At 37.1% G+C, this 24,990-nt stretch overlaps 2 protein-coding genes across 2 annotated transcripts in view; one reads left to right on the top strand and one right to left on the bottom strand.

Annotated features, from left to right (window-relative positions):
* trpm5 (transient receptor potential cation channel, subfamily M, member 5) overlaps window positions 1–16,442 on the top strand; it is a 22,808-nt gene extending 6,366 nt beyond the window's left edge. Inside the window, exons 5-26 of the mRNA XM_032560100.1 lie at window positions 995–1,161; window positions 1,268–1,445; window positions 3,410–3,474; window positions 3,825–4,010; window positions 4,293–4,392; window positions 4,517–4,635; window positions 5,906–6,247; window positions 6,883–7,026; window positions 9,609–9,732; window positions 9,955–10,100; window positions 10,792–10,904; window positions 10,995–11,096; window positions 11,283–11,538; window positions 12,192–12,310; window positions 12,465–12,597; window positions 12,695–12,869; window positions 13,059–13,227; window positions 14,142–14,320; window positions 14,537–14,669; window positions 14,866–14,938; window positions 15,055–15,145; window positions 15,247–16,442. Coding sequence (XP_032415991.1) covers window positions 995–1,161; window positions 1,268–1,445; window positions 3,410–3,474; window positions 3,825–4,010; window positions 4,293–4,392; window positions 4,517–4,635; window positions 5,906–6,247; window positions 6,883–7,026; window positions 9,609–9,732; window positions 9,955–10,100; window positions 10,792–10,904; window positions 10,995–11,096; window positions 11,283–11,538; window positions 12,192–12,310; window positions 12,465–12,597; window positions 12,695–12,869; window positions 13,059–13,227; window positions 14,142–14,320; window positions 14,537–14,669; window positions 14,866–14,938; window positions 15,055–15,145; window positions 15,247–15,392 — 3,260 coding nt within the window. The 3' untranslated portion in view covers window positions 15,393–16,442. The remainder of the gene's footprint in view (window positions 1–994; window positions 1,162–1,267; window positions 1,446–3,409; window positions 3,475–3,824; window positions 4,011–4,292; window positions 4,393–4,516; window positions 4,636–5,905; window positions 6,248–6,882; window positions 7,027–9,608; window positions 9,733–9,954; window positions 10,101–10,791; window positions 10,905–10,994; window positions 11,097–11,282; window positions 11,539–12,191; window positions 12,311–12,464; window positions 12,598–12,694; window positions 12,870–13,058; window positions 13,228–14,141; window positions 14,321–14,536; window positions 14,670–14,865; window positions 14,939–15,054; window positions 15,146–15,246) is intronic.
* traf6 (TNF receptor-associated factor 6) lies at window positions 16,128–24,990 on the bottom strand. Its single transcript, XM_032560108.1, has 8 exons — window positions 24,844–24,990; window positions 22,336–22,687; window positions 21,904–22,054; window positions 21,273–21,431; window positions 19,982–20,053; window positions 19,654–19,731; window positions 19,251–19,574; window positions 16,128–18,005 (listed from the first exon to the last, which is right to left on the bottom strand). The coding sequence occupies exons 2-8, from the start codon at window positions 22,656–22,658 to the stop codon at window positions 17,400–17,402; spliced, it is 1,713 nt and encodes a 570-aa protein (XP_032415999.1). The 5' UTR covers window positions 22,659–22,687; window positions 24,844–24,990; the 3' UTR covers window positions 16,128–17,399.

Genomic DNA, 24,990 nt, shown 5'->3' with positions numbered 1-24,990 from the left:
AAGTTTTCATGCACACATCATCAGCATGATGTTATATGAATTTTAGACTTTTATTCATGTACTTGAGTCCTTATTTATGTACGGTAATTTTTAAGACATCAAGAATTGGATTCAAACAATTTAATTAATCATGTGCATTTAATCAGTTTAATCATGTGCAATCCTTACATACACCATCACTAATAATTGATTAAATGTTCCTTGGCAACTTAAAGATAAACCAAACACTTTTTCAAATCATCAAAAGGGCTTTTTCAAAAAGATCCCATTTTATTTTGATGAAAATAATTAGATTTTGCTCAAAAACTTTGCTTTTTCCTGACACAAACTTGGCCTTCGACAATAGTCCCCTGATTTTTTAATAAGATGGAGACCATGGAGTTCCCAGACATTATTTAGCTACTTCATCAATTCCAAAACGATTCTGAAGGGATTTTGGAGAATTGCCAAGTTAGGACACCCAATTGTCTCCATGTTTTAAATTTCTAGCTGTTAACTGAGTGTGAAGTTGAAGACTCTGGATGTGATTCAGTCACACCAGTACCACTGGAAGTCCCACAGTATGATTTTGTCATCCCCATGTTGAAAAGTGTTTTCACATTTGAAAGCCTTGTCATGAACCCCCAAGTGGACTTCTTAACATAAAAAAAGAAAGCAGATGGAATGGTTCATGTCAAAAATATGGGGACTATGTGTAAAAGCTTGGTAGGTGTCAGAAAGACAGTTCAAAAAGCCATGTAGTTTATCTGCAGCCTGATAAACTACATCAGGTGTGGGTGTATGTACATTTTTGAGTGTCTATGTTTTAATTTGATCTTAAACACTATAAACACTATAAATTGCACATAAGTTCTTGTTCATCAGCTGCATCATCATCCCACTATAGAAAAATAATAGCGCATTATGAAAAGCTATACATGACATTCATGCCTTTGATTAGTAAATATGAACATCTGAGCAGTAGTAGTTGTGCAACTCCTTCTCTGTTCTTCAGGGGCATGGATTTTAACTAATGGCCTTCGCTTTGGCATCACTAAGCACTTGGGCCAGGCAGTAAGAGATCACTCCCTGGCCAGCACCTCCTCTAAAGTTCGTGTTGTGGCCATTGGCATCGCACCCTGGAACATGATCCACAACCGAGAGGCTCTCCTCACTGCCAAGGTTTCCACTCAGATACACACTAAAGGCCACACTGTCGTCTGTAAACAACCTCAATACATTTGTGCTCTCCTGAGTCTTTGTGCATTGCTATAATAATTTTCACAAGGTGGATGAGCCTGCAGCATACACACCACAGGACTTGCCCCATGGTGCAGTGTATTCCCTGGACAGCCACCATTCCCACTTTGTGTTGGTGGAAGAGGATCCCAACAGACCAGGAGCCACCAGTGAAATGAGAGTGAAGCTTCTCAAACACATCTCCCTTCAGCGCACTGGTTATGGAGGTAATACCTTTCATGCTCACATATGTTTTTGGTACAGACAATGGCTAAAATGATATATTCTATTGTTATTTGATTAATACGTTAAAATTTAGCATTGCAATATTTTTGCTTGTGTAAAATATTTGAAAGATCATAAAAATAAGTGAAAATTTGTTCATGTAACTGCAACCTTTACTGTTTTTTATTATACATGCATTCAGTTTTATTGCATTGTAATTCTGTACATAAAACATGTTGCTGTGTCATAGAGGAATATTTTAAAAGAAACCATGATTCATATTTTATGACTATTTGCTGTAGCATGCTTAACTCAAAGTGTCTCAGCATTGTAGAGAAGTGCAGCAGTCATGTTAAGTATTCTTTTTAAGTAGCTAAACTTTGTTATTCCTTATTCAAAGCCATCACTGTGCAAAGTTAAAGGAAAAACTACCACAACTACAAGCAGTGGAAGGACTGGGCCATTGGAGGACACTGCTTCTCTGCTTTCCATTATTCAGTGATCAGTCAGACTAAAAACTTTTTTACATCTATCTAATTATGTACTACTTAGGATTTAATGATGTCTACAGTATGTTTTTTTTTTTTACATTATTTAGGTTAAGGATGGAATCCAGTTGGCTTATAGGGACTATACATTTAACATTGTGTATTTACTTTTTTTAAATTAAAAATTAATAACTTTACTTTATATTTTATCATGTAGCAATATTGTTTAAGCCATTTTTCTACATCTTAATTCTCAGACATATAGGAAGATATAATGAAAAACATTTTAAAATGACATATTTTGATAATAGAACGTAATTCACTGTGACAAACATTTATAAATTAGATTTTTCCAACACTGCATGCATTATCACTGTTTTAAATTATACAGATATTACCGCTCAGCTTGTGTGGAAGACATTTTTGCAGCTGTCCTCAAACATTAGGCATGACAGCACATCATGTACTTACTTAACTCTTCAGGAACTATATGCACTGTATACACACTCTATCCATGCTGTTCAAGATCACCATTAAATCGGTTTTGATTATATCAATGTTTACGGGGATTACTTAAGTCCCCTTAAGTCAATATTTTGTCTTTTGTGGTGTCTATAAGGTTTTCATCCAAAGTGCTCTGATGGTAAAGAAAAAAAAGAACATACCACAACATGATGCTGCTACCACCTGGTGTAGACAGTTGTAGCAGGGTCTATTTTCTTCAAAGTTTGGAATATTATTTTATAAGCTACCCCTACTTTAAACATCTCCACAACTTTACCTTCTGTTCTGTCTGGAGTCTTCAATGGTGTTCATGATGTAGTATGCTCAATACGCCTTTCTGAGAAACCTTCAAGGCCTCCAAAGAGAGCTTGCATTTGTACTGTGATCAAACTACACATGTTGGTTTTGCTAAGAAAGATGTTAACTTTTTAAGGCAATTAGAGAAAGAATAGTTTATTTAGTGGTATCAGAGGAAATTGGACTAAATGCAAATGCACATCAAAATTGCAATTTGAAAATATAATAAAAAGCTTAAATATTTTTCCTTGCACTTTACAAAAAGTAATTGTTTTATTTTGCTCTAACATCCCAATTAAATACACTGAAGCTTGTCGTGGAAACATTGCAAAATGCTTTTAAAATCAAACAATATGTTAGTCTCAAGGTCTGAATACTGTTGCAAAGTGCTTTATGTTTTCCATTTGTGCAAATGTGGCAGCAAGCATTTCTGACCTCCCTAATTTATTTAATGCATTCATACATAGTGTGTTTAAACTTAAAAAGAAATTGTTCCACGATGATAAACAGACCTTGCCCTTAAAATAATGATAATCTTTAAGAATATTTTACACCACACAACAATTTTTGGAAATACTATATATTAATTCCTCTTTGGTTTAATTAATCAATGTATGTTTACCCGTTATGCAGTAAACTAACATCAGAGTTGTAAAAGACAAAAATGTTTATTGCAGGAACAGGAAGTTTTGAGATCCCTGTTCTGTGTCTCCTGGTCCATGGGGAGCCCAGAATTCTAAAGGTAAACTGTTTTATTTCCTTATGCTGTCTTAATTATTCCACAGTAAAACAGAAATAACCCCAAACGGTCTTTCAGAATGTCAGATTTTGCTGTTTTGATTTCCATTTTTTGATTCTTTAGGTAACTCTTAGCATATGTTAGTAGAACCAGGCTCTGATCAGCTAAAGTAGCAGTAGGTGGACAAATGACAAACACTTCATGTTACCTCACAACTAATCTCCTCATCTAAAAGAAAAAGCTTGTCCAACAATTATTTTTCATAAACAGGGCGATAACTGAGGAGATGGAAGACCACAGCACTATCTAAACAACATGGCTGTCTGCTGATAAAATTGTTTCTCTTCTTGCAGAGGATGTGTAAGGGCATTGGAAATTCCACACCGTGGCTGATTCTGGCAGGCTCTGGAGGCGTGGCTGACATCCTAGTCACGCTGATGAACAGAGGCTGCTGGGACGCAGACAGCGTTCATGAGCTGCTGTTGGACACCTTTCCCAATGCCCACCACAGCACAGACATCAGTAACTGGGTCAAGCTGGTGAGAGCCATGCACACAGCAGGGAGGCAGACACTTACAAAGATATGCACTTGTCAAGTATTGAACACTGGGATAAAAGTGGGGCACACTGGGAAACAGAGTGAGACAAGCTACTGTGTGAATTTCATATTTATCTTAAGAAATTTGTGTAAAATTACCTAAATGTAGCGTGACAGAGAAGCAAAATATTCAATATTTAATGAATTTAATGTTTCTTTTTCAAAGTTTATAGAGTTTTAAAATATGTTTACACTGTTAACTGGCTGTCAACTTGCCTGACAGATCCAAAAAGTACTTGATCACGGGCATCTTCTGACTGTCCACGACCCTGAACAGGAAAGCTCCGAGCTGGATACTGTCATTCTGAAAGCTCTTGTCAAGGGTAAAGTTCTTCTTATAGATGGAATCCTTTCGGTTGCACAATTTCTGCATTTCTGTCCGTGAAATGTTGAGCTCTTCATTGCCTGTGGACCTGTTGGCATTTTATGTGTCCGTGTGTTTATCAGCTTGTAAGAGTCAAAGTCAAGAAGCTCAAGACTTTCTGGATGAGCTAAAGCTGGCAGTGGCCTGGAACAGAGTGGACATTGCCAAGAGTGACATCTTTAATGGAGATGTGGAGTGGAAGGTGGGTAAATACTGAATGTCTCTGTCAATCTGTATTTCATCTTGCCATGTATGTTGGTGGATCAGATAACAACTTACACTGGTTTAAAGGTGATAGTACTAAGTTTAGGATCACTTTCTGTCATGTCTTGTAAATATGTGTGTCACTTTTTAACATTCCTACAGTGCAAGTGCATTGCAATGAAGGGAATACAGTTCACACAGTGTAAGGGGATGTTACTATTGCTGTGTTATGATCTTGTTCTGTTGTTGTTTTTGTAAATGTGGAAATCAATTTACCATTTAAGGAAAAAGGCTTAATGTTGAAATTGTTAAAATAATTATTAGCCAAAATATTCAGACAGTAGTCTGAGCTGCCGTCAGATGAAGCTGCTCAAACATTAATAATGTAAAGGTAAGAGAATGTTGATCAGTACAAGCAGAGCTTTTGCATAAAATTGTAATGTTATCTCTTGGTCACTGCTGCAACATTAAATGCCCATATTTTTACATGAGCAACATGGCTCACCTCCCAGGATAGCAGGGATGTGGGAGAAACACAAGAACTTGCAAAGAGAAGTTATCTGTTGCACCACAGCTGGTGCTTTCAGTTGATTATGTGTAGTCACTCCCCATATGTGTTGCTGTGTGGACTGTAAAAAATATTATACTATGCGTGGCTAACAACACAGATTGGTATCTGATTTGTACCTTCTGATTCACAATTAAATTGTTCTGTTTTTTAGTCCATTCTGTTTATTAGTCCATTGCAATTTTAATTTTTATGCAATGTTGTGCAAACATTAAGGCACAGTACAACTGATCACATCGCAAACTTTTACTTTCAACCAGACAAATGCTTGATTTACCCTGAGCTGACAACTGACTCCTGTGACTTTGCAAAAATGTCTGATATTTAATATTACACGTTATTTTGTTAGTTTGTCAAATTATACTTTTAACATTTGCTGAAATCATAATTGAATCACTTTGTCAATGATGAAGCTGTAGACTTATGATCATCCTTGCTCACACAGCACACATTTTATGATAATAAATAATTCCATCCATAGAGCTGTCCTGTTAGGATGGCTATAAATCTATCCAACATGCTAACATTTCTTTTTATTGACTTACTAACTAGCTGTTTCTCATGAGATTGCATTCAGCTAAGAACACCAATGTGTACTGTTGTAAAAAAAAGTCAATGAGCTAATCATTATAAAACATTTCATTAAATTGCTTTGTGACTGATTGCTACAAAACCATACAAAACCCTATAATTATTGCAGGCTTGTGACCTTGAGGAAGTGATGATGGATGCCCTCATCAACGACAAACCAGACTTTGTGCGCCTCTTTGTGGACAACGGGGTGAACTTGGGGGAGTTCCTCACCTACGGTCGCCTACAGGAGCTTTACTGGTCTGTGTCGGAGAAGAGCCTCCTTCACAATCTGCTTCTGAAAAAATATGAAGAGAAGCAGCTCTTGCTTGGAGCAGCAAGGACACCTGGTCCGCCAGGACACCATCCCTCTGAGCAAGGGAAACCCCGCTTCACCCTGTTTGAAGTCGCCAAAGTCCTAAAGGACTTTCTGCATGACTCCTGCAAAGGCTTTTATCAAAAGATGCCAGCAGTGAGTGACATACATAGACTGTGACTCATTTGTGAACTTGAGTAAATAATTACTGATTTCAGATGACAAATTTCTTACTTGGAAGTCAAGACAAATTCTAAACCTAAGTGGTTATTCTCAACCCATTTATTTGTCATTTAAATGGTCATTTTTGACACATTTCATAGTTTGCAACTGACTTGTGGCTAATTTTGTCTTCTGACTTTCTCAGATTGTATCATTTGAAACATCAGAATTTACAATGAATCAGATAAAATGCTAAATTTCTTGGTACACTGATTTCAGAGAGGATACTGAATCTTTAATTGACAACAGGAGCTGTTTTACCTTAACCACATGCTGTGGTTAAGGCAAAACAGCATTTTACCAATGTAAATCAAGTCATATTTGTTTGCTCAAATATGACTTGATTTTAGTACTTACTATTTTCCATGTTCTGTACTCTTCTTTGCACTCCAGTTGTTTTTTAGGTTTTCTTAGATTTTTATGAAACAGAAGAATGAATTGTTTTTTTCAGTAATGAACACCATCAGTTCTATAATTCATTTAGGCACTGAATGTTGTGCTGAGTGTCTGCAGCTGCCCCATTTACTAAACATGTTTAATACATGCAGTGTACTGTCTATGCACCCCAGGAGAAACCACCAAAGGGCCGACTGTTCCATAGCCAGAAGAACCTGCCTGAGCTGGAGGAGCACTGTGAACATCCTTGGCGAGATCTTTTTCTCTGGGCCGTTCTTCAGAACCGACAGCAGATGGCTAACTACTTTTGGGCCATGGTCAGTCTTATCAGCTTCTTTGTTTATTTCAGTTCCAGCTTGTCATATATCAATCAGCAGCACCCTAAATATGCCTGGCACTGGAAAAATCTACTCTATCAGAACTGCAGGCTTGTGTGAGTTATACACAGAGAGTGTAACTTCAAATGAAGGGTGACAAGAGGCATGATGCCAAACACAGAGCAGGTGTAGGTCAGTCCTGCCATATGCAAATGTCACTCTAGATAAAAGAGTGCTGTAACTAGGTGAGCTAAAAAGCAATCTTATCTTAAAGAACATTATTGAAATGAAGGTCATGCCGCTTGCTGAGGCAGTCGGCCCTTGGTGAGATAGGGAAAGCATATCTAGTCCTAACGAAAGTTAATGAGAAATATATCCAGACATGGGATTGATTCTCTTTGAACAGTTCAAATGACACAAATCAATGATGATCTCTTTTTGTTTTAAACAATTTTTCAAGGCTCCCGTTTTTAATTTCTTCTCCAGTCATCTCTGTAGCGAGGCAACCAATTATTGTAATCTCACAAGTGGTCACCTTAATGTGCTTCTTCCTGGCTTCTTATTTCAAATATTATCTGAAAGCCTGTTAATTGCATGCAGTGTGTGCACACCCCCAGTGCAAGACGTTTTCCCTCTCGTGCTGTCGCCTGGATAGCATCATTCATAACTTGATTGTTTGAAACGTCTCTCTCTCTCACTGAAAGCTTCATCTAAATGCAAGGCAGAATATATACTCATCTTATGGCTTATATGTATGTATGCATGCATGTCTGTATGTATGTATGTATAACAGAGGATGAGGGATAGAAATCATAATACATTGAAATGAAATAGGGATGGAGAGTCTATGCATACTCTTAATTTAACGACTGCACTGCCGCTCTTGTGCTGATGTACTTGTAAGTTATTAACTGGATGTTATCTTATGAAGAATGGACAGGCAGTGTTATAAAAAAAAGGTAAGAAAAGTAGATGTATTATGAGATTTTTGTTGTATATGAAGAGCGTCGTTTAACTGGTATATTCCCATGAGCCAGAGTCTTTCTGTTTAAGAAAAAGCTATCAAAGTGTAAATCCTTACTTACAAGAAAATAGCTTGGTATCTTGGGAAATATGCCTTGTTGTCATCTCCCTGAAAGATGGAGGTTAATACTGATAGTAATTAGTTTTACCACAATATTCTTCAGGTATGTAAAGGAAGTGAAATCACCCAAGCTTCTTGAAACACATTAGGCTTTATTGAGCAAAATGAATGCTGGTAGCTCTTTACATACAAGATGGCTATGTCTAATAATCTTTAGATGTTTCCCCTGAGGCCAGAACCCACATAAAGGGAGAAATGATCACCCTCTGCAGGTTAGGGACTCTTATGCACATCTCCTCCGGTCACCAAAAGAAAGAAATTGCACTACACGGGCCCTCGATTATTAAACAGTGTGACAAAGACAAGTCATTTGGTATTGGTGCTAGGTATGCAAACATTTTCAGCCATTTTTGTCATTATCTCAGTGTGCCTGGGGCCAATTTCCTCTCTCTCAGTATGGAAACACATGAACATAATACTAGAAAAGTATGGTTATAAAGGATTGTTTAACGTCTGTGTCTCTCTTTCACTGACATTTTACGATTCCGAATAAAACAACCAAACCTCTAACATATTCAAGTCCAGCAAGTCACCGGCTTCAATTTATTCCACTAAGTGATTAAAATCACCAGACAATGATAAAACACATCTGTATTTTCAATCAGAAAATGTAACCTGTGGTAAATTAAGTTCTCTGTAATAAATTACTTCTGGTTCTTTCAGTTCACTGAATGAAGTGAAAATGAATCCTGGGAGGAATGAAAGGAAAGCCGAATGAAATGCAGACTTAATAGTGAATAGACACACAGACTGTGTTAAAGCTCTTAGGCGAACAGAGGGGGTGATTTTCTCATCCCTTAGATAACAGGGCATAGGTAGAAAATAATGCCAAAAAATAAAGGAATATTACAGCATTTTTTGTGAAGTGAAATTCTGGTGATCCATTTCAGTAAAATAAGCTCTTAAAATGGAAGATGTGAAACATTTCTAATCTGCCTTACTTTTCAGCTAAATAGTTACTCTAACTGCAGATCCGTTATTTGTACTATTATCAGAACATGTTCTACACGGGAAGATCACAAGTGGTACACCACCTTCCAATGCAAACTTGATGACAGTTTAAAGGTTCATAGATAAGTATTTGCATAATTTTCTATGGCCTTAATAAGATTAGGGTTATTCTTTGAAACTCTACTGTGGCCTTGACCAATGGCTTTTGCTTTCAAGATAATCTAATCTGGATGTATACAAACTATGAGAGTTATCTACTGATGTTAGATTTCTCGGAATATTTTATCCGAAGCTCACTTTAAAAAATCCAGAACTATGCTTTTAAAACAGCAAATAAAGACTAAAGGGTCATTTCTACTATTTGCCTCTGAAACATAGCTGATGCAGCATGCACAGTGATTGAGATGCAAAAATAAATCACTCCCAAATTCACTAGATGTTTCTTCCAGCCCCATTTCTTGGATCCAGCTTTCTTTTAATCCTTCAGGGCCCCGAGGCAGTTGCAGCAGCCCTGGCAGGATGTAAGATTCTGAAAGAGATGGCACGCCTGGAATCTGAGGCTGAGTCTGCACGCAGTATGAAGGAGGCCAAATACGAGCAGTTTGCCCTTGGTGAGTTCTTAAACTGTCCGATGATAAGAGTTGACAGTGTGGTTATAGAACCCAAAGGTCAAGTAAGCATACCCCTACCTCAAACCAGCATTGTCTTGAGAGAAGCACAAACAAATGGCATTAGAAGAGAACAAAAATCTAAATCTGAAAGACAGAAATTGTCCAACATAAAGGATTTAATTGGTTGACACTTACTGACTGTTCTTGTCGGGGTTTTTTCAGATGTCTTTGGAGAGTGTTATTCCAACAGTGAAGACAGGGCCTATGCTTTGTTAGTGAGAAGAACACACTGCTGGAGTAAATCCACTGTTCTCAACTTGGCAACTGAGGCTGATGCCAAATCTTTCTTTGCCCACGATGGAGTTCAGGTAACAAGAAGATTACATTTGGCCTCCTGAGATTGGAGCCCAAGTTTTCTTACTCAGCTTGTCATTCTGCTGCAGAACAATGTTGTGAAACCTGACATACAGTATATATCTAGGTTACTTAGTGACATTCTCATTATGGTTATTAATCAGAGCAGTGTATTCCATTAAATACTTCATACAGTGCATTTTTTCTTCCCAAATTTCCCTCCAAGATATGTCCTTGTCATTAGAAAGTCATCAGTGAGAGTTAATTGGTATTCAGTATCAGCAGGGAAAGTTAGCGCACAGCGAATAACATCTTTTATTTAAAGGACGCAGTTGGAATATTGTAGTCTTTTTTTACTTGGAAGCAGTTAATTATGATTCAGTACATGTGTATTATTTTAAAAAATATGCAAGACAACACTATTTTGTTAGGGTGGACATAGTCATGGCTAACTAGCAGGTTCCTCGACACATAGGAGACTAAATTCAAACTGCAGCTGTGAATCCAAACGTAAATCATATATGGTGTGTTTTTGTTTGTTTTTTTGGTTATATAACCTTAATATGTGTTCTCTTAAGAATGTAGTCCCAGAGCAGTATGGTGTCTAAATAGAAAGACCTATAGTGCCCCCTTGTGGTAAACATTTTTTCATTCAAGTTAATCCTTCACTTCTAGAAATAATCCTAATGACAACTCTCACCACAGGCTCTCCTCACAAAGCTTTGGTGGGGGGCGATGACGACAGACACCGCCATCTCCAAACTTGTGGTCTCTTTCTTCTTTCCACCCCTTATTTGGACCAACCTCATTATGTTTAGGTGAACAAAAATTGTATTACACAACTTTAACCATGCAGTTGGCATGTATTTATTTGCTTATGTTCACTGACAGACCGGTTTGTGTTTCAGTGATGAAGAACTGGATAATCGTGATGGTAAAAAGGAATTTGTGGAGCTGGACAGCCTTGATACAGAAAAGGCTCTACTGCTAACAGATGACGATGATCCTTTGTGAGTTTGCCTTCAAAGTGTTTTCACTGTAAATCATTTAATTAACTGCCAGAAAATCTAACATAGTCAGACACTTAATTAAAATAAGCTTTAATATGTTGTTATCTGACCTTGAATAAATATCTTTGTGTTATACGCATGCAGTGTGTTTGTTTCAATGTATTTGTGGCATGGCTGTTTTTTCAGGAATGCTGCACCTGGAGGTCAGACATCTCAGAGCTGTGCCAGTGTTTGGTGGCGCTTCCTGCTCCGCCGCTGGCGTCGCTTCTGGAGCGCTCCTGTCACTGTGTTCCTTGGCAACGTCATCATGTACTTCGCCTTCCTCTGCCTCTTCACTTATGTTCTTCTTCTGGACTTCAAAGAACCGCCCAATGGTCCTAAAATTCCAGAGATAATGCTCTACTTCTGGGTGTTCACCTTGGTGCTGGAAGAAATTCGACAGGTGACAGATATACAGAATCACACATGATCCCAACGTATTCCGCTTAATATTTTCAAAGCCGTGTCAACCTAGCCCATCCTGTTTTTGGGACAATTTGTCAGGAATATTCAGCTATCTTATGCAAGAACATCACACCTTTAGTGAAGGAGCAGCACTTTTATGAGATGTGCTAAAGAATTCAGTCCCGACAAGTCAGACACATCTGAGTAGGCGATGATGTGATTTTGTTAGAGTGAGCTCATTCTCTGTAGGGAATTTGAGGACTCATGAGCCTCTCACCTCTCTGCATTACTCTCTCTCTCCCTGGGAGACAGGTCAGATAAGCATGATCGCTTCTTGCAGTGATCCCTTGGAGCATTGCTCCCCCGGGCGCAGTAGACCGACCTAAGACACGCTTTCACCACTGTTGCATTATCTAACTATGCCAAAATACATACACAAACATGCATACATACATCTAGAGATACTCTGATCAGACATTTTATAAATGAGTCTCTTAAGCAGTATCCCATATGCTAGAATTAGCAGATATAATGGACATATTTGTTGAATAACCAATGCATACATTTTTGTATGTCATGATACAATAAATTAAATTGATAAAAAATCCTCCAAAAACATGATGTTAAGGCAATAACTGTGTTCTATGACAGAGTTTCTTCACTGACGAAGAAATGAACATCCTAAAGAAGTTTAAGCTCTACGTAGAGGACAACTGGAACAAATGTGACATGGTGGCCATCTCACTCTTTGTTGTTGGGGTTTCCTGCAGGTACAACAATAATGGAAATGAAAAGAGCAAATGAAAGAATGTATGGATGTTCTGTTATAATAGTTATAAAAATGGGAGGGTCATCATCAAATTAAATGAGTTGATTAGGGAGTGAAATACTGTATTGAACCAATGTTTGTCTTTGATTCTGCAGGATGTCGAAAGATACCTTTGAAGCGGGACGGACAGTCCTGGCCATAGATTTTATGGTTTTTACTCTACGTCTCATCCACATCTTTGCCATACATAAGCAACTCGGCCCCAAGATCATCATTGTGGAAAGAATGGTGATCAAGTCAAATGGTTCTACTAGGAAATAAAATTATTAATTTAGACATTCTCCCACTAAAATAGCCATTAACGTAAAATATTCATGTCTTACAGATGAAGGATGTTTTCTTCTTCCTCTTTTTTCTGAGTGTGTGGTTAATTGCTTATGGCGTAGCTACGCAGGCTCTTCTCCACCCTAATGACCCAAGGATTGACTGGGTGTTTCGTAGAGCCTTATACCGCCCTTATCTGCACATATTTGGCCAAATTCCACTGGATGACATAGATGGTAAAGAACAAATACACCATGTTGGAAGATGCCATTTATTGAGTTTGAACATATAAACATATATTTTTCTAATACAAAAAATATTACAACTTAAATCATAACTGTAATATTGCAAACAAGGACGACATTTTGACCATTCCTGAAGATTTTCTAATGTATTTCTTTCTTTTCTCCTGAAATGTGACCCAGCTGCCCGAATGCCAGATATTAACTGCACCGTTGACTCAGATGAGATTCTCAAGGGTCTGCTACCGCCGTGCCCCAATAAGTACGCCAACTGGCTGGTCATTCTGCTGCTAGTTATCTTCCTTCTTGTCACCAATGTGCTTCTGCTCAACCTCCTTATTGCAATGTTCAGGTCAGTCAAGTGCATAAAATACATGCAGAACGCTGCTGATGTCAACAACTCACATTTAATTAATCCAATTTTTATTTTTCATTGTGAATTAGAGAGCCATGCAAAAATATTCGCACCTCTGGAACATTTTGACCTTCTGAAATATAAGAATTACAAACTTCCCTGTTTTTTTATTTGTGTTTCATGTGACAAATCTATGCAAGTAGTTCATAGCTGGGAAGTGAAAAGAGCTTTAAACATACAAACTAAAACAAATTTATGGGTTAGACCCAGTCAAATTTCTAAATTTCTAAAAATGTCTAAATGCAACTGAGAATTGAAGAAAGAATTAAAAATTGTGCTTACAGTTGCCCTCTGTCCAATCTGACTCAGTCTGAGATATCTGGCTAAAAAATACAAAAATAAAATCAGCAAATGTGTCAGTTTCTACAAATACAGCTCCAAAAATTTGTATATTGTGGGAAAAAAAACGTGTTTATTGTCATTCATTTCAGAAAGCATAGAACATGTTATATGCAGTTATTACACATAAAGTGAAATATTCCTAAGTTCAATGTTATTAAAAAAAGTTCTAGAATATCCATTGAAAGAGGAGTGAAAGGAAGAGGCAAAGTTTGTAAAGATAAGATTTGCAGCTGTAATTAAGTGAAATGGTGTTTCTATTTTATCATTAAGACTGAAATACAATTGCATGTCACACTTTTCTGAAACATGTATGTTTTTATTTCCACTTAATCAGTTTCTACTTTATGTTAGTATGCCCCATTACAATACCAGAAAACTACATTGACTTTTTTGGTTGTAAATTGACAAAATGTGAAAATTTTCAAAGCATATGAATACTTCTGCAAGGCACTGTATCTAAAAAAAACTCCCAAGATAATACTTTTGACTATTTGTACCACAATTTGCAGTTACACCTTCCAAGTGGTGCAGGGTAATACAGACATCTTCTGGAAGTTCCAGAGATATAACCTGATCGTGGAATACCACAGCCGGCCTGCGCTGGCCCCACCCTTCATCATCATCAGCCACATCTCTCAGCTCATCCTCTGCATGGTTAAACGGCCCGAGTCCAAGCAAGAACATCTTGGTATGTAGGTTCTACAATCCATTTTCCATTTGGGACTTTTAAACCATTCCCAACTGCTTGTTTTTTTTGGGAGCTAATTTATAAAAAAAATAAAATACTTCAAAGCACACAGTGTTGTTTTCTTTGCATCTTACCTTTTACCTTCAAGGGAATTCTGTTTGTTTCATTCCCTTTGCCTGCATGTGTCTGTGTGCTTGTTTCCCTGTGTGTTGGCAGAGAGGGAGCTGCCAGCAGGACTAGACCAGAGGCTCATAACATGGGAGACGGTGCAGAAAGAGAATTACCTGGCAAAAGTGGAGCGCCAGCACTGGGAGAGCAGTGAGGAGAAACTCAAGACTACATCCTCGAAGTAATTATTTTGCAGTTTTAAGGAGCATAAATCCATGAACTCCCAATCTGTTAGATCATTAAAAGATAGCCTGTTTTTTCTTTTTTCATTTTCAAGCTCCATGTACACTATGTCCAAAGCCAAATTATTTTAAGCTTTAAATTAATTCACTAAGTAATATTATTACAACTAATTTAAGCTTTATGTTTTTATTCAGGGTTCAGAGTTTGCTAAAGATTGTTGGTGGTTTTAAGGACCAAGAGAGGCGACTGGTATCAGTGGAAGCTCAGGTAGATCGGCAGCATCACCTTGATGCATTGCATGGCTGCTTCTGCTGTAACTGTATTTTAACTTATGGAAGTGCAGAGACTGGTTAATCCCCAGTTATTTCTCCATCTTTGTGTAGGTTCGATATTGTGGAGAAGTGCTGTCCTGGATGGCGGAGTGCTTTGCGCAGAGCACACTCAAATGTGACAAAGATGCTCCAAAAGCTCCAAGTGAGTCAAAAATCAGAGAACTGTGACGGCTAACAAAAACGACGCAGGACAATGGTAAGCGTTTATGTCCAGTTTTGTACTAATACTACATGTCATGTCAGCATCTCTAACAGGCAGCAAGACAGACCGCACTGCGGACACACCTCAAAGTCACTCTGAGCAAGAAGCCAGACAAGAAGAGGAAGAACCCAAACCTGGTCACCCGGGATATGGAGCCAACAAGAAATTTCCATACATTGATGAATAATAGTCACAGCACTAACTTGTAACAAATGCCCAGTCCAATCCTTCTTCTTATCTTCCTTGCACTTCTGGTTTTTTTGTGGATTATCCTTAGTTTTGGAGCTGCATGACTAATGAAAGGAATGAGTACATTACAAAGTTCAAATTAACAAAATGGAATATCAGTTTTATTTCAGCAGGTTGCTAAAACGCAGGAAATGGCATTTTCAAAGGTGCTATTTGTGGATCCTAAAATGTGGGTTCCTAATGATTATAGAAAGCAACATTTTAACAAGCAACAAATAACAATTTTAAGAAGCCATCCCATAATATTCTAAAACTTTAAGACAGTAGCATTGTTTACATAGTCAAATCAAATGACATCGTTTGCAAAGAAGAAAACAAAAAGTAAAATAAGCATTTTGCTTCTCAACAAGCAGCAAACTGTTTTGCAGTAAAAACTTATGTTAAATTTATATTTACTAATCACATTACCCAGGAATAGGTATAAACTATCAAACATTATTTCAAAATTAAATTTCTGCAGCTAAAACAGCAGAAAAAAAATAATGGAAGCCATGGAATATCTTCTATGATGTTCAATGATTGTAAATTTTTTTTTTTCTCATTTCTGATTATGATTGGAAATTTTAAAGAGTACACCAGGTTTAAATACTTTTGGCAGTGATTTAAAGAAAATGTATGATGTGAAGTTTTTATTAAAGCACAGCTTAGAGTTATAATCACTTTGTTCTTCTCAGAAATGCTGAAACATCATCCCACATGCACTGATTTAAAAAACTTTCCACTAAACATCCAGTGAACTGTAAACCAGGGGATGTCGGTCTCTCCATTCGGCTTAATAAAATTTTTTTGTGGTAGAATCTTTTATGCGTTATACAGGAGCACCTTATTTGCTTCACTTCCTTCTATCTCTTCATGCCTTTTTATTTGCTAAGTGGCAATTTAGACTATACAACTGTTTTTCCTGATTTTTTGCAGCATTTATTGTCGATAATTTCATATCAAATGTCGGAATACAAAATGTGGACTCAATAAAATCATTTCCACATTTCTACAAGCTCACTGTTTTGTTTTTCTTTGAATTCTTTTGCAATCTTTCATTTTTCCTGCATTCTGCACTTGATATATCTGCATTCAATATGGACCAATGGATGACTTCATAAGAAAATATGAAGAGACTTGTATTTTGAGACCTTCCACACTTACTTAGATAACAATTAATTATTGATCCAACTAATTTCTTTAATTCAGTTCTTTACCTAAGAAAGAAAAACATGTACACTTTGAAATTACGGACTAAGATGAACTTTACACAGGCACATAATATTAAGATTTATCAAGTTCACATCATAAATATAAATGCGTTGAATTTAGAAGGCAGACTCCTCATTTTGAGTAAAAGTCAACTATGCTCAGATTTAGAGCTGAACGCATTTTTTATGCTTTTACTTGTAACTTGGGGGAAAAAAAGCTCAGTTCCAACATGCCTTCTCACTTCTAAAGAAATCTGTTAGAGATAACCGGGGAAATAACAATAGGTTTTGTAAAGTATTGATTAGAATCAAAGGTTAATACATACTAAGAGTAATAGTAGTTGAAATGTAAATTAAATATTAAAGCTGTGATAAAAGATAACTAGAATTATCTTCCACAAAGTTCAAATCTGCATCAAAGTGGTAATCCACTAATTTTATGCTGTTACTTAGAAGCACATTGCTTCAAATCGTACCAAACCCACTCCCATGCATCTAACAAACTGCAAGATTAAATCAGATCAGGTTTTCAGAGGAAGACATAGATTCCCTTAAAAGACATTCATGAAAACAACAAAGATTCAGACATTGGAGAACAAATAAATACCAGAAAACTCACTTTGATGAATGAAAGCGTGGTTTGATTTTCTCTTTTCTGCTGTGTATGTTTTATGATAAACAGGCAATACTGAAACACTGGTACTTGTGCTCTATACAGTCGAAATGACACCAATCCCAAATAAAGAAGCTTGACCTTATTCTTTTGAAATCGATGCTTCAGGTCCTCTTGGCTGCACGGCTGCGCCCTCCCGATGAAACGTGCTATCAAAGCGTGGCGTCACCTCGCAGCGGATCAGCAGAGTGTCATCTTTCAAAAAAGCTTTCTGACTCAGCTGTTGCAGATGCAAAAAAGTGACGTAGCCAAATCCTTTAGGATTGCGTGCAATCACAGGTTTCTGGAAGGCTTGCAGGTCTGGCTTTGTCTCCATGACCTCCATGTGATGCTGACACTCGGGTCCCTGGTCTAAGATGGCAAGCCGGATCGTTCCTTGAAGAGGCCAAGTCAGCTGCCCGTCAAAAGCTCCTTGCATAGTGTGGACAAAAAGGGAGATGAAGTTGGAGCAGCGTGGGGCGTTGGGCGTCTGCAGGTGTAAGCGCAGACATAACTTGTAGCCTGGACGGCCTGTGTAGAAGCCAGGGCTGTGCTCGACCACTGTCATGCCTGCTTCTTGGTTGCGCAGGAGGGTAGAGAAACCTCTGAGGCGCCAGATGAAGATGCCGTGGCACTGCTGGGCCTCCAGCTCCTTCACGGTTTCCTCCAGCATTGAGACCCTACGACGCAGCTCCGCAAGCTGCCCTGCCTGCCAATGACATGGAGCATAAGGTTAGTAATAACATAATAAGTAAATTAAGTAGCGTATCATAATCCATCAGTCTTAACTTGAAGTTATAAAGTAATCTCTTCTTTTTAAAAAAGTGAAAACTTGGCTAAAATGAGAAGAAAGTCTTTCTTTGAATGGAGATAGCAACAGGTGACAACTCCGTCTTGAGCATTTATTTACAAAAATGTTGCCTTTCATTTAAATCACTGACCAATCCTCATCCAAATCCTAATTTTTCATACATGAAATCTAAGGCCCCGCCCAAACAGAGAGGTGCACTTGCAAAAAGTTTTTGACTTTTAGGCTGAGTCCACACAGATTCGGACTCTTGGGAGACCAGAAACGATCATTTTTGAAACCAGTTCCGAGAGTGGATACATTTCAAAACCTCACTTTTATGTTGTAAGTTTTTATATAACTGAACATTGAAAATTCTTCACATTTATGGAATACATACATAATATACCTAGAATTGGGAAAGCAAAATAACAATCACAACAAAAAAAAAAAAATGATAATGTTGTAGCTCCATCTCTCTCTCTATCCTGAATGCACCTCACTCTCATAAATAAATGTGGTGACAGTCTATGTTTTTGTTCTCTGTCACTATTCCAGCCCCGCCTATTGTCCCAGCACACCCACTACATCATTTTTTGTGGCGCTGCAATATGTTGCGTGTGCATTCAGAGCCTAAGATTTGGCACCAATATTTTTTTTATTACAAAAATATAACTCAAAAATGAGTGAGAGGTGAAATAAAATGAATATGTTGCGAGTGAGATCATGCAAAGCAGTTTCTTTCTGAAAGAAACATACTTATTAGCAGAGATCTAATATGATACCTGTTAAAGTGATATAATTAACATATTTTTGGCTCCCAAAAGGAAAAAACAATGTTCTGCTGACCTACATGCAAAGTTTACGAAGTAAAGTCAAACGTAAGCCTACATAACACGCAGGCAGAAGTAATGCAACGGCTAGACAGAGAGAAATATACCAGCATTTCTACAATAAGGGACTGAAATTACCATGCCATTAATTGTAGCTAATCTGACTGAAAAGACACACTCACGTTTATTCAGAATTATTGATATAAAGTTCATCTAACTCATAAAAAAAACATTTCAGTGGTTTGCTGATTGGACTGAAACTGTGATTTTAATCAGTGGAGATATTTTACAGAAATCCTAATGAGATCACTAAGAGCAGTTGGTAAGCTCTTACTTGTGTCTCTTTCAGTATGATGAGCTCACGCAGCTGGTGATCCTGCTTCACCAATCGCCCATCCATCTCTCTGATCCTCTGCATCTCATCGGTGGGCTGGGGTGCGGCGGAGCTGATGCTGCAGCTCACAGCTCCTCTGAGCCCGCCGCAGGCTGCCGCTGGTGCTGCAGCGCCAATATCCTCGGCCAAAATGGACGGCCCTAGAGTTCTGAGAGGTTTGGGCGACGTGCCATTGAGACTGAGGCCACGCAAGGACTCCGCCATGTAACGCATGTGCATCTGTGTGAACTCTTGCATGTGCTGAGCCAGGTCATGTCGCTGCATCTGTAAAGTAAAAACAGTTTGTGGTCAGACACTCTTAGAAATATATTCATTTAATTGTGTAACAAAACAAATCACATACCCTCTCCTTACAGCCAAACATGCTAAAGTTACAGGCAATGGGGGCTTTTGGGCAATCTATATCACAATGGGATTCCATCTGAAAAACATAACATGAATCATGTTTATTTAACAAAAACAGCATTAAATGTGTAAATAAAAAGTATAACAAAGCACCATAAACTTCGGATTTTACAACGGAGCCAACATATTGTAATTCAATTGCATGTGTGTATTGACTACATGAGGAACAGTTCCCTAAAGTTTGAGCAAAGGGGAAGCTGTTAGTTGTAAGTAAGCCTTACAGCTTACAGCTCATTTCCTGCACCAGACACAACTGTGACTCTCACCTGGTCTCTGATCAGATCCATCTCACAGTATTGGCACCTCACGCTGGCAAATGGGCACTGCTGCTCATGTAGCTAAGCGACAAACCAGAATGAGATTAAAAGACCAACCCTTGTCATCATCAGTACTGTTAAACAGTAATAAATAGGTATGAGGCAGTTACTGATATACTAAAGTGACAAATGTTAAAAATTAATTTTACAGAAATCATAATGAGCTCACTAAGAGCACTTGGTAAGCACGGAACATTTTTTTAGCTTTTTTTATGTTCTAAGCAATTTTTTATGTTCTGAGCAATTTAAAGCATAATCATAATACATTTTCAAATGAACAATTAAGTTTTTAGAACAGCATCTCTCTCAGCACTTAGTGAAATACCAAATTATGAACAAACTGCATTAATAAAAATAAATAAATAAATACACAACTGCCTTAGCCATTGTGAACCTTTATGGAGTATAGATTTAGATTTTTTAAAATTATATATTAATGTACAAAACTTGTTTGCACTAGTGAAAATCTGCTTACACAAGCACAAAATAATGCAAACTAAGTTTACACCACTGGTTGCAATCTCATCATCTTGTAAAAATACCTAAACAATGGTGGTACCAAGTACCTCCTGTTAGGCCAGATGCATTAAATGTAGTACTGATTTTATTGGTAGGTACTTTTAAAGTCCTTCATGCCAGAGCTATATGGAACATAGAATAGCACAGTGATACCCAGGTCCCACATATTACTTCACAATGCAGTGCAGCAGGCTTAGAGAAGTTCCCTACACATTTCCTTTGCATTAAAAAAGGGCAAATTTCACTGTCCACAACAGACTGACTTGTTGTGGAAACCTACCTATTACTCCAGACATTTTCAAACTACTCAACAACTCTCCAAGAAATAAGCAGATATAGGAAAAAATTATTGGACTGATTTTTATTTTTAATCACCAGTTGACAAAATAAGGGCAAAATGACTGCAGAGCAGCTGAGCTGGGTAGCTACAGTGGCTACCCAGAAAGTTAGCCTAGCTAACTTGATTTACTTCTATAAAGGGAAGAATTGCAAAAGCTATAATGATGTGTACAACATGCAATTGAAAATTGCTACTAGATTGAAGTGGTGTTTATCCTATGTCTTTGCGTAGATTCATAAATAATTTTTTTTTTAAATGTCATCGAGGACAAGGTTTGCTTATAAAACCTTTTATGATTTGCCTTTTTTAAATATATTTTTTTCTTTTTAACTTATAGCTATATTTCACACAATCTCATGCCTGGTAGTGAGACAGCAGTACCTCTTTATCCTCAAAAACAAAGGATGCCACACAGTCTGGGCAAGACATGGGCCTTCTTTGGCACTCAACAGTTTTGTGCTCCTCTAGGTAGCCCTTTCTTATAGGCTGCTGGCACTGCGGACAAGGCACAGTGGCAAACTGACACACAGCCAAATGATTCTGGAAGGAAAGAACAAAGTAAATGAGTTAACTTAATTACATGACTGGCTTTACTCAATTCAATTTACTCCAAGTCACTTAAGGTAAAAAGAAGATGGGACAGAAATAAATTTGTTACTTAAAGTAGACAGGATATAAAATTCAATGTAGCACATGGATCAGAAATATTTTAATGTAATTTAAGCAGAGGGAATACTAGCAAAAAATAATGACTGCAGAATGCAAAAAGACTGAATACTGTTAGCGGAAACAGAACAATCACAGAGAGTATGTGGTTGCTGTAATGATTAGTAAAATAAGGTCTTTGCAACCTAAAAATTGTTTTTCATCTTGGAACTGAATGCAAGCATCCAAATCTCTTTAAACTTGCAAATCAATGTCCTTTCACAAAAAAAGCTCGATGGAATTGTCATATTTATTCTGTTGGATGAACTGCATCAGAAATGTGTTTTTCTTCCATTAAACTTCTAACCTCTAAATGTCGGAGCTCCATTTTGTCAGTGCAGCCAGAGTTTGGACAACGAACAGTTAGCGATAGAATCTCTCTTTTGGCAAAATTATCAGGAAACAGTTGGTCTTCTGACAGCATTTCATTGTCCACAGGGCACCGCTGTCCTGCATCACTGTTTTGCAAGAGGAAAAGTAGCAATTAATTAGGCAGGGCATTAACATAATCTGCATCCAAATGGGGCTTTATATTTGGGCAGAAAAACAATTGAAATGTTTCATTATATTCACAAAAGTGAAGCATATTATTAGGACTAGGGAATTTACAGACGACTGTGCTGCTAATAAAAAATAAACAAAAATCCTTCAAGAATAAACCTTTTGTTTTGCATTAACAATTTGGTTAAATCCTATTTCAGTTATTTGATGTAGTCTAAAATACAAGACAATAACTTACCGAATAGACTTCTCAATGCAGCTCTTGCAGAATCGGTGACCACACCGTGTTTGAATGGCATTTCTTAAGGCCATCAGGCAGATTGGGCACTCATACTTACTCTCAAGGGGTGGGTCAAATTCCACATCATAACCCTGAAGTGGGGCAGTGTTCTGAAGACTACTAGATGAGCTGTTCATTAAAGTGCCAGGACTCTCCGATGGGCTTAAAAGGGATTCCCTTTCTTTTTCCTGCATTAACAAGGCACATTCGGATAGAGGTCCAACTGGTCCGTCATAGCTGTCCTCCTCCAAACTCCCCTTATTGCTTTCACAGCAAGCCATCTGTACAGTGTTTGAGTGCCAAATCGAAGCTAGAAGACAAAAATCAATACCTTTTTTTATTAAATTGAACTAATAATTGCTCTTTACACTGACAGAAAAATGTTTCAAAAGTTTTTTATTTTATGACAGTTGAAATGATTTTCAGTTCAACAGTTAAGTTATATGGTGCCAGCTCACAACAAATACAACACAAAAGCCAATTCAACCCAATTATACAAAGATGTTGATAATTTGATTCAATGATACAGCTTCTGAAAGAATTATTAGTTTCTGTAAAATGGATGGCACACTATTATTCAAACTCAGATGACAAGACAAAGAAAAAAATAATTAATACAGTATATCAATCTATATATTAACAGGTTAAAAACATCTATTTACCTCATTTCCTTTTTAAACACCCATTTTAACTTCCTCATATCAACATAGCAACACTTTAATTTCCTCCATTAATTCACTAAGCCAAATTAACAAAAGCCAACATTTATATATCCCTACTTTTGATTTAAGTGATCTTTCTTAACAAGCAGTTTGCCTGTTTTCTACACAGCTGTGTTATTATTATGTGCAAAGGCATATGACTTCATATTAAACACTGTGGTGATTTTAGAAAAAAATAAAAACATATTTCATCCCTTTTTGCCAATGAAAATCTCTCCAAAAGGTTCAACAAGGCAGAATATTAAAAAAAAATTTATACAAAAATGTGTGGTTCTGTGCTTGGTGACCTAAAACTTTAAATACTTTAATTAGTTTACTTTTAACTGATGTGAAAACAAATCTTTGTTTATTTTATTGTACTTATGAATTTATATTATACAGAACTAGCTTCCAATTAAACTGCTTATTTCATTCTTGCTCAGAATGAAGGATTGCTGCAAAGTTAATAGATGATTTATGTTAACAATCGTCCGATGTCAGCACATGCTTCCCAAGAAGGAGATATTGCTACAAAGTCAATGACTTATAGCAATTGTCCAAGGTTATTTTGATAACCTCTTACCAATTGCCATGATAAGTAGAATTTTAATGCAAATTACTCTAGGAAGGATTGTTTATGAATGGGATGCATTTGTCCAGTGGAGTCTTGAGAATACACTTGTTGTGAAATCACAAATCACTCCAAACACTGTCCTCAGATCTGGAGTGTTGAGTAGATGTCACTCACTCGCCATAAAACAGCACTTAAACCGTTAACTATAAAACTGCAAAAAAATTACAAAAAAGAGCAGTGAGCATGGTTAACAATGTTGGCGTTTGTGAAAAATATACAATTTTAAAAATCAAATGTGCAAAGATTTGTTGATCTGCTCAAATACAAAACTACACAAATAATGTACAAAGTAAGACACAACACTGAAAATGTTTTCAGTGGCAGCTATGACCAGAGATGAAAATATAATCTTGAAATTTTTAGCGATATAACAACAATGAAAATATTTTGATTCTATAAGTATGTAGAGTGAAAGGTGGATTAGTCTCAGTGGAGAAATGCAGGGATGTCCAAAAATGTACTAACTTAAAAGATTCGAAGCTATTTAACTGAAACAGTGTTTAAACAAGGAGGGTTTTACATTTTTATAGTTCTTGGGTATTTGTATTTGATGCACAACATGCATATTAGACATACTCTTCGTTAGGCTTTAAGATAATGGAGGCTCGAATACATCACTATATCAGAGTTGTATTCGTGTTCTTTTAACTCTATTATTTTCCAGTCATGTTCGAAATAAATCAAGCTAAAACAAATAGAGCGTTATAAACAAGTGTAAATAAACTGTATTTTACAACTATGTTATTGTCACTATAGTTGACCAATCAATGTACATTTATTTGCTGTCAATCGGTTACCACTAATATACACAGGAATCGTGCCTTAATCTACTCACCTATGAATTCTAATTGATTTTTTTTAATAAGGAGGCTTTAGAAACTACTTCGTATGGCTAAAGTTATAATTTGCATCTAACTTACAACTAAGTTCGAAATGTTTATTAGCTGTTGTGACTTAGCCTGCTAGCAAAGTTATTCAACGTCAAACCCATTTCTCAAGCCATAACCTTATGCTCAGAAAAGTTAGCAATTGTTTCACCTGACAGTCATGCCTCTAGATGCGGAACTGCAACCTCGAACCTAGCGGCACTAAGAAGAGACTAAAAGAACGAGAAATTACACGTATACTGACCTAAACTGTTGCGAGCACACAGCCACGCGCCTCCTGGTGCAGTAGAAATAACTTTGAATTGGTGGAAGCCCGGGTTTTATCTCCGAAATTTAGCCACCTTTGCCTTGAAAAGCCCCGAACATTTAGTTTCGGATTTCCTGTTTTTCT

Source organism: Xiphophorus hellerii, chromosome 4 (assembly GCF_003331165.1).
Source record: "Xiphophorus hellerii strain 12219 chromosome 4, Xiphophorus_hellerii-4.1, whole genome shotgun sequence".
Lineage (NCBI taxonomy): Eukaryota > Metazoa > Chordata > Actinopteri > Cyprinodontiformes > Poeciliidae > Xiphophorus > Xiphophorus hellerii.
The sequence above is the reverse complement of the archived record's forward strand: the minus strand, read 5'-3'. Positions and strand labels throughout refer to the sequence as shown.

What these genes read in the sequence shown, in the direction of transcription:
- traf6 (XM_032560108.1), bottom strand. Translation starts at nt 22,658, where the DNA reads ATGGCTTGCTGTGAAAGCAATAAGGGGAGTTTGGAGGAGGACAGCTAT. An exon ending in TGGAGCTCCGACATTTAGAG is followed by an intron (nt 21,432 to 21,903) that starts GTTAGAAGTTTA and finishes CTTTCCTTCCAG; the next exon opens with AATCATTTGGCTGTGTGTCA. An exon ending in TCATACTGAAAGAGACACAA is followed by an intron (nt 18,006 to 19,250) that starts GTAAGAGCTTAC and finishes TGTCATTGGCAG; the next exon opens with GCAGGGCAGCTTGCGGAGCT.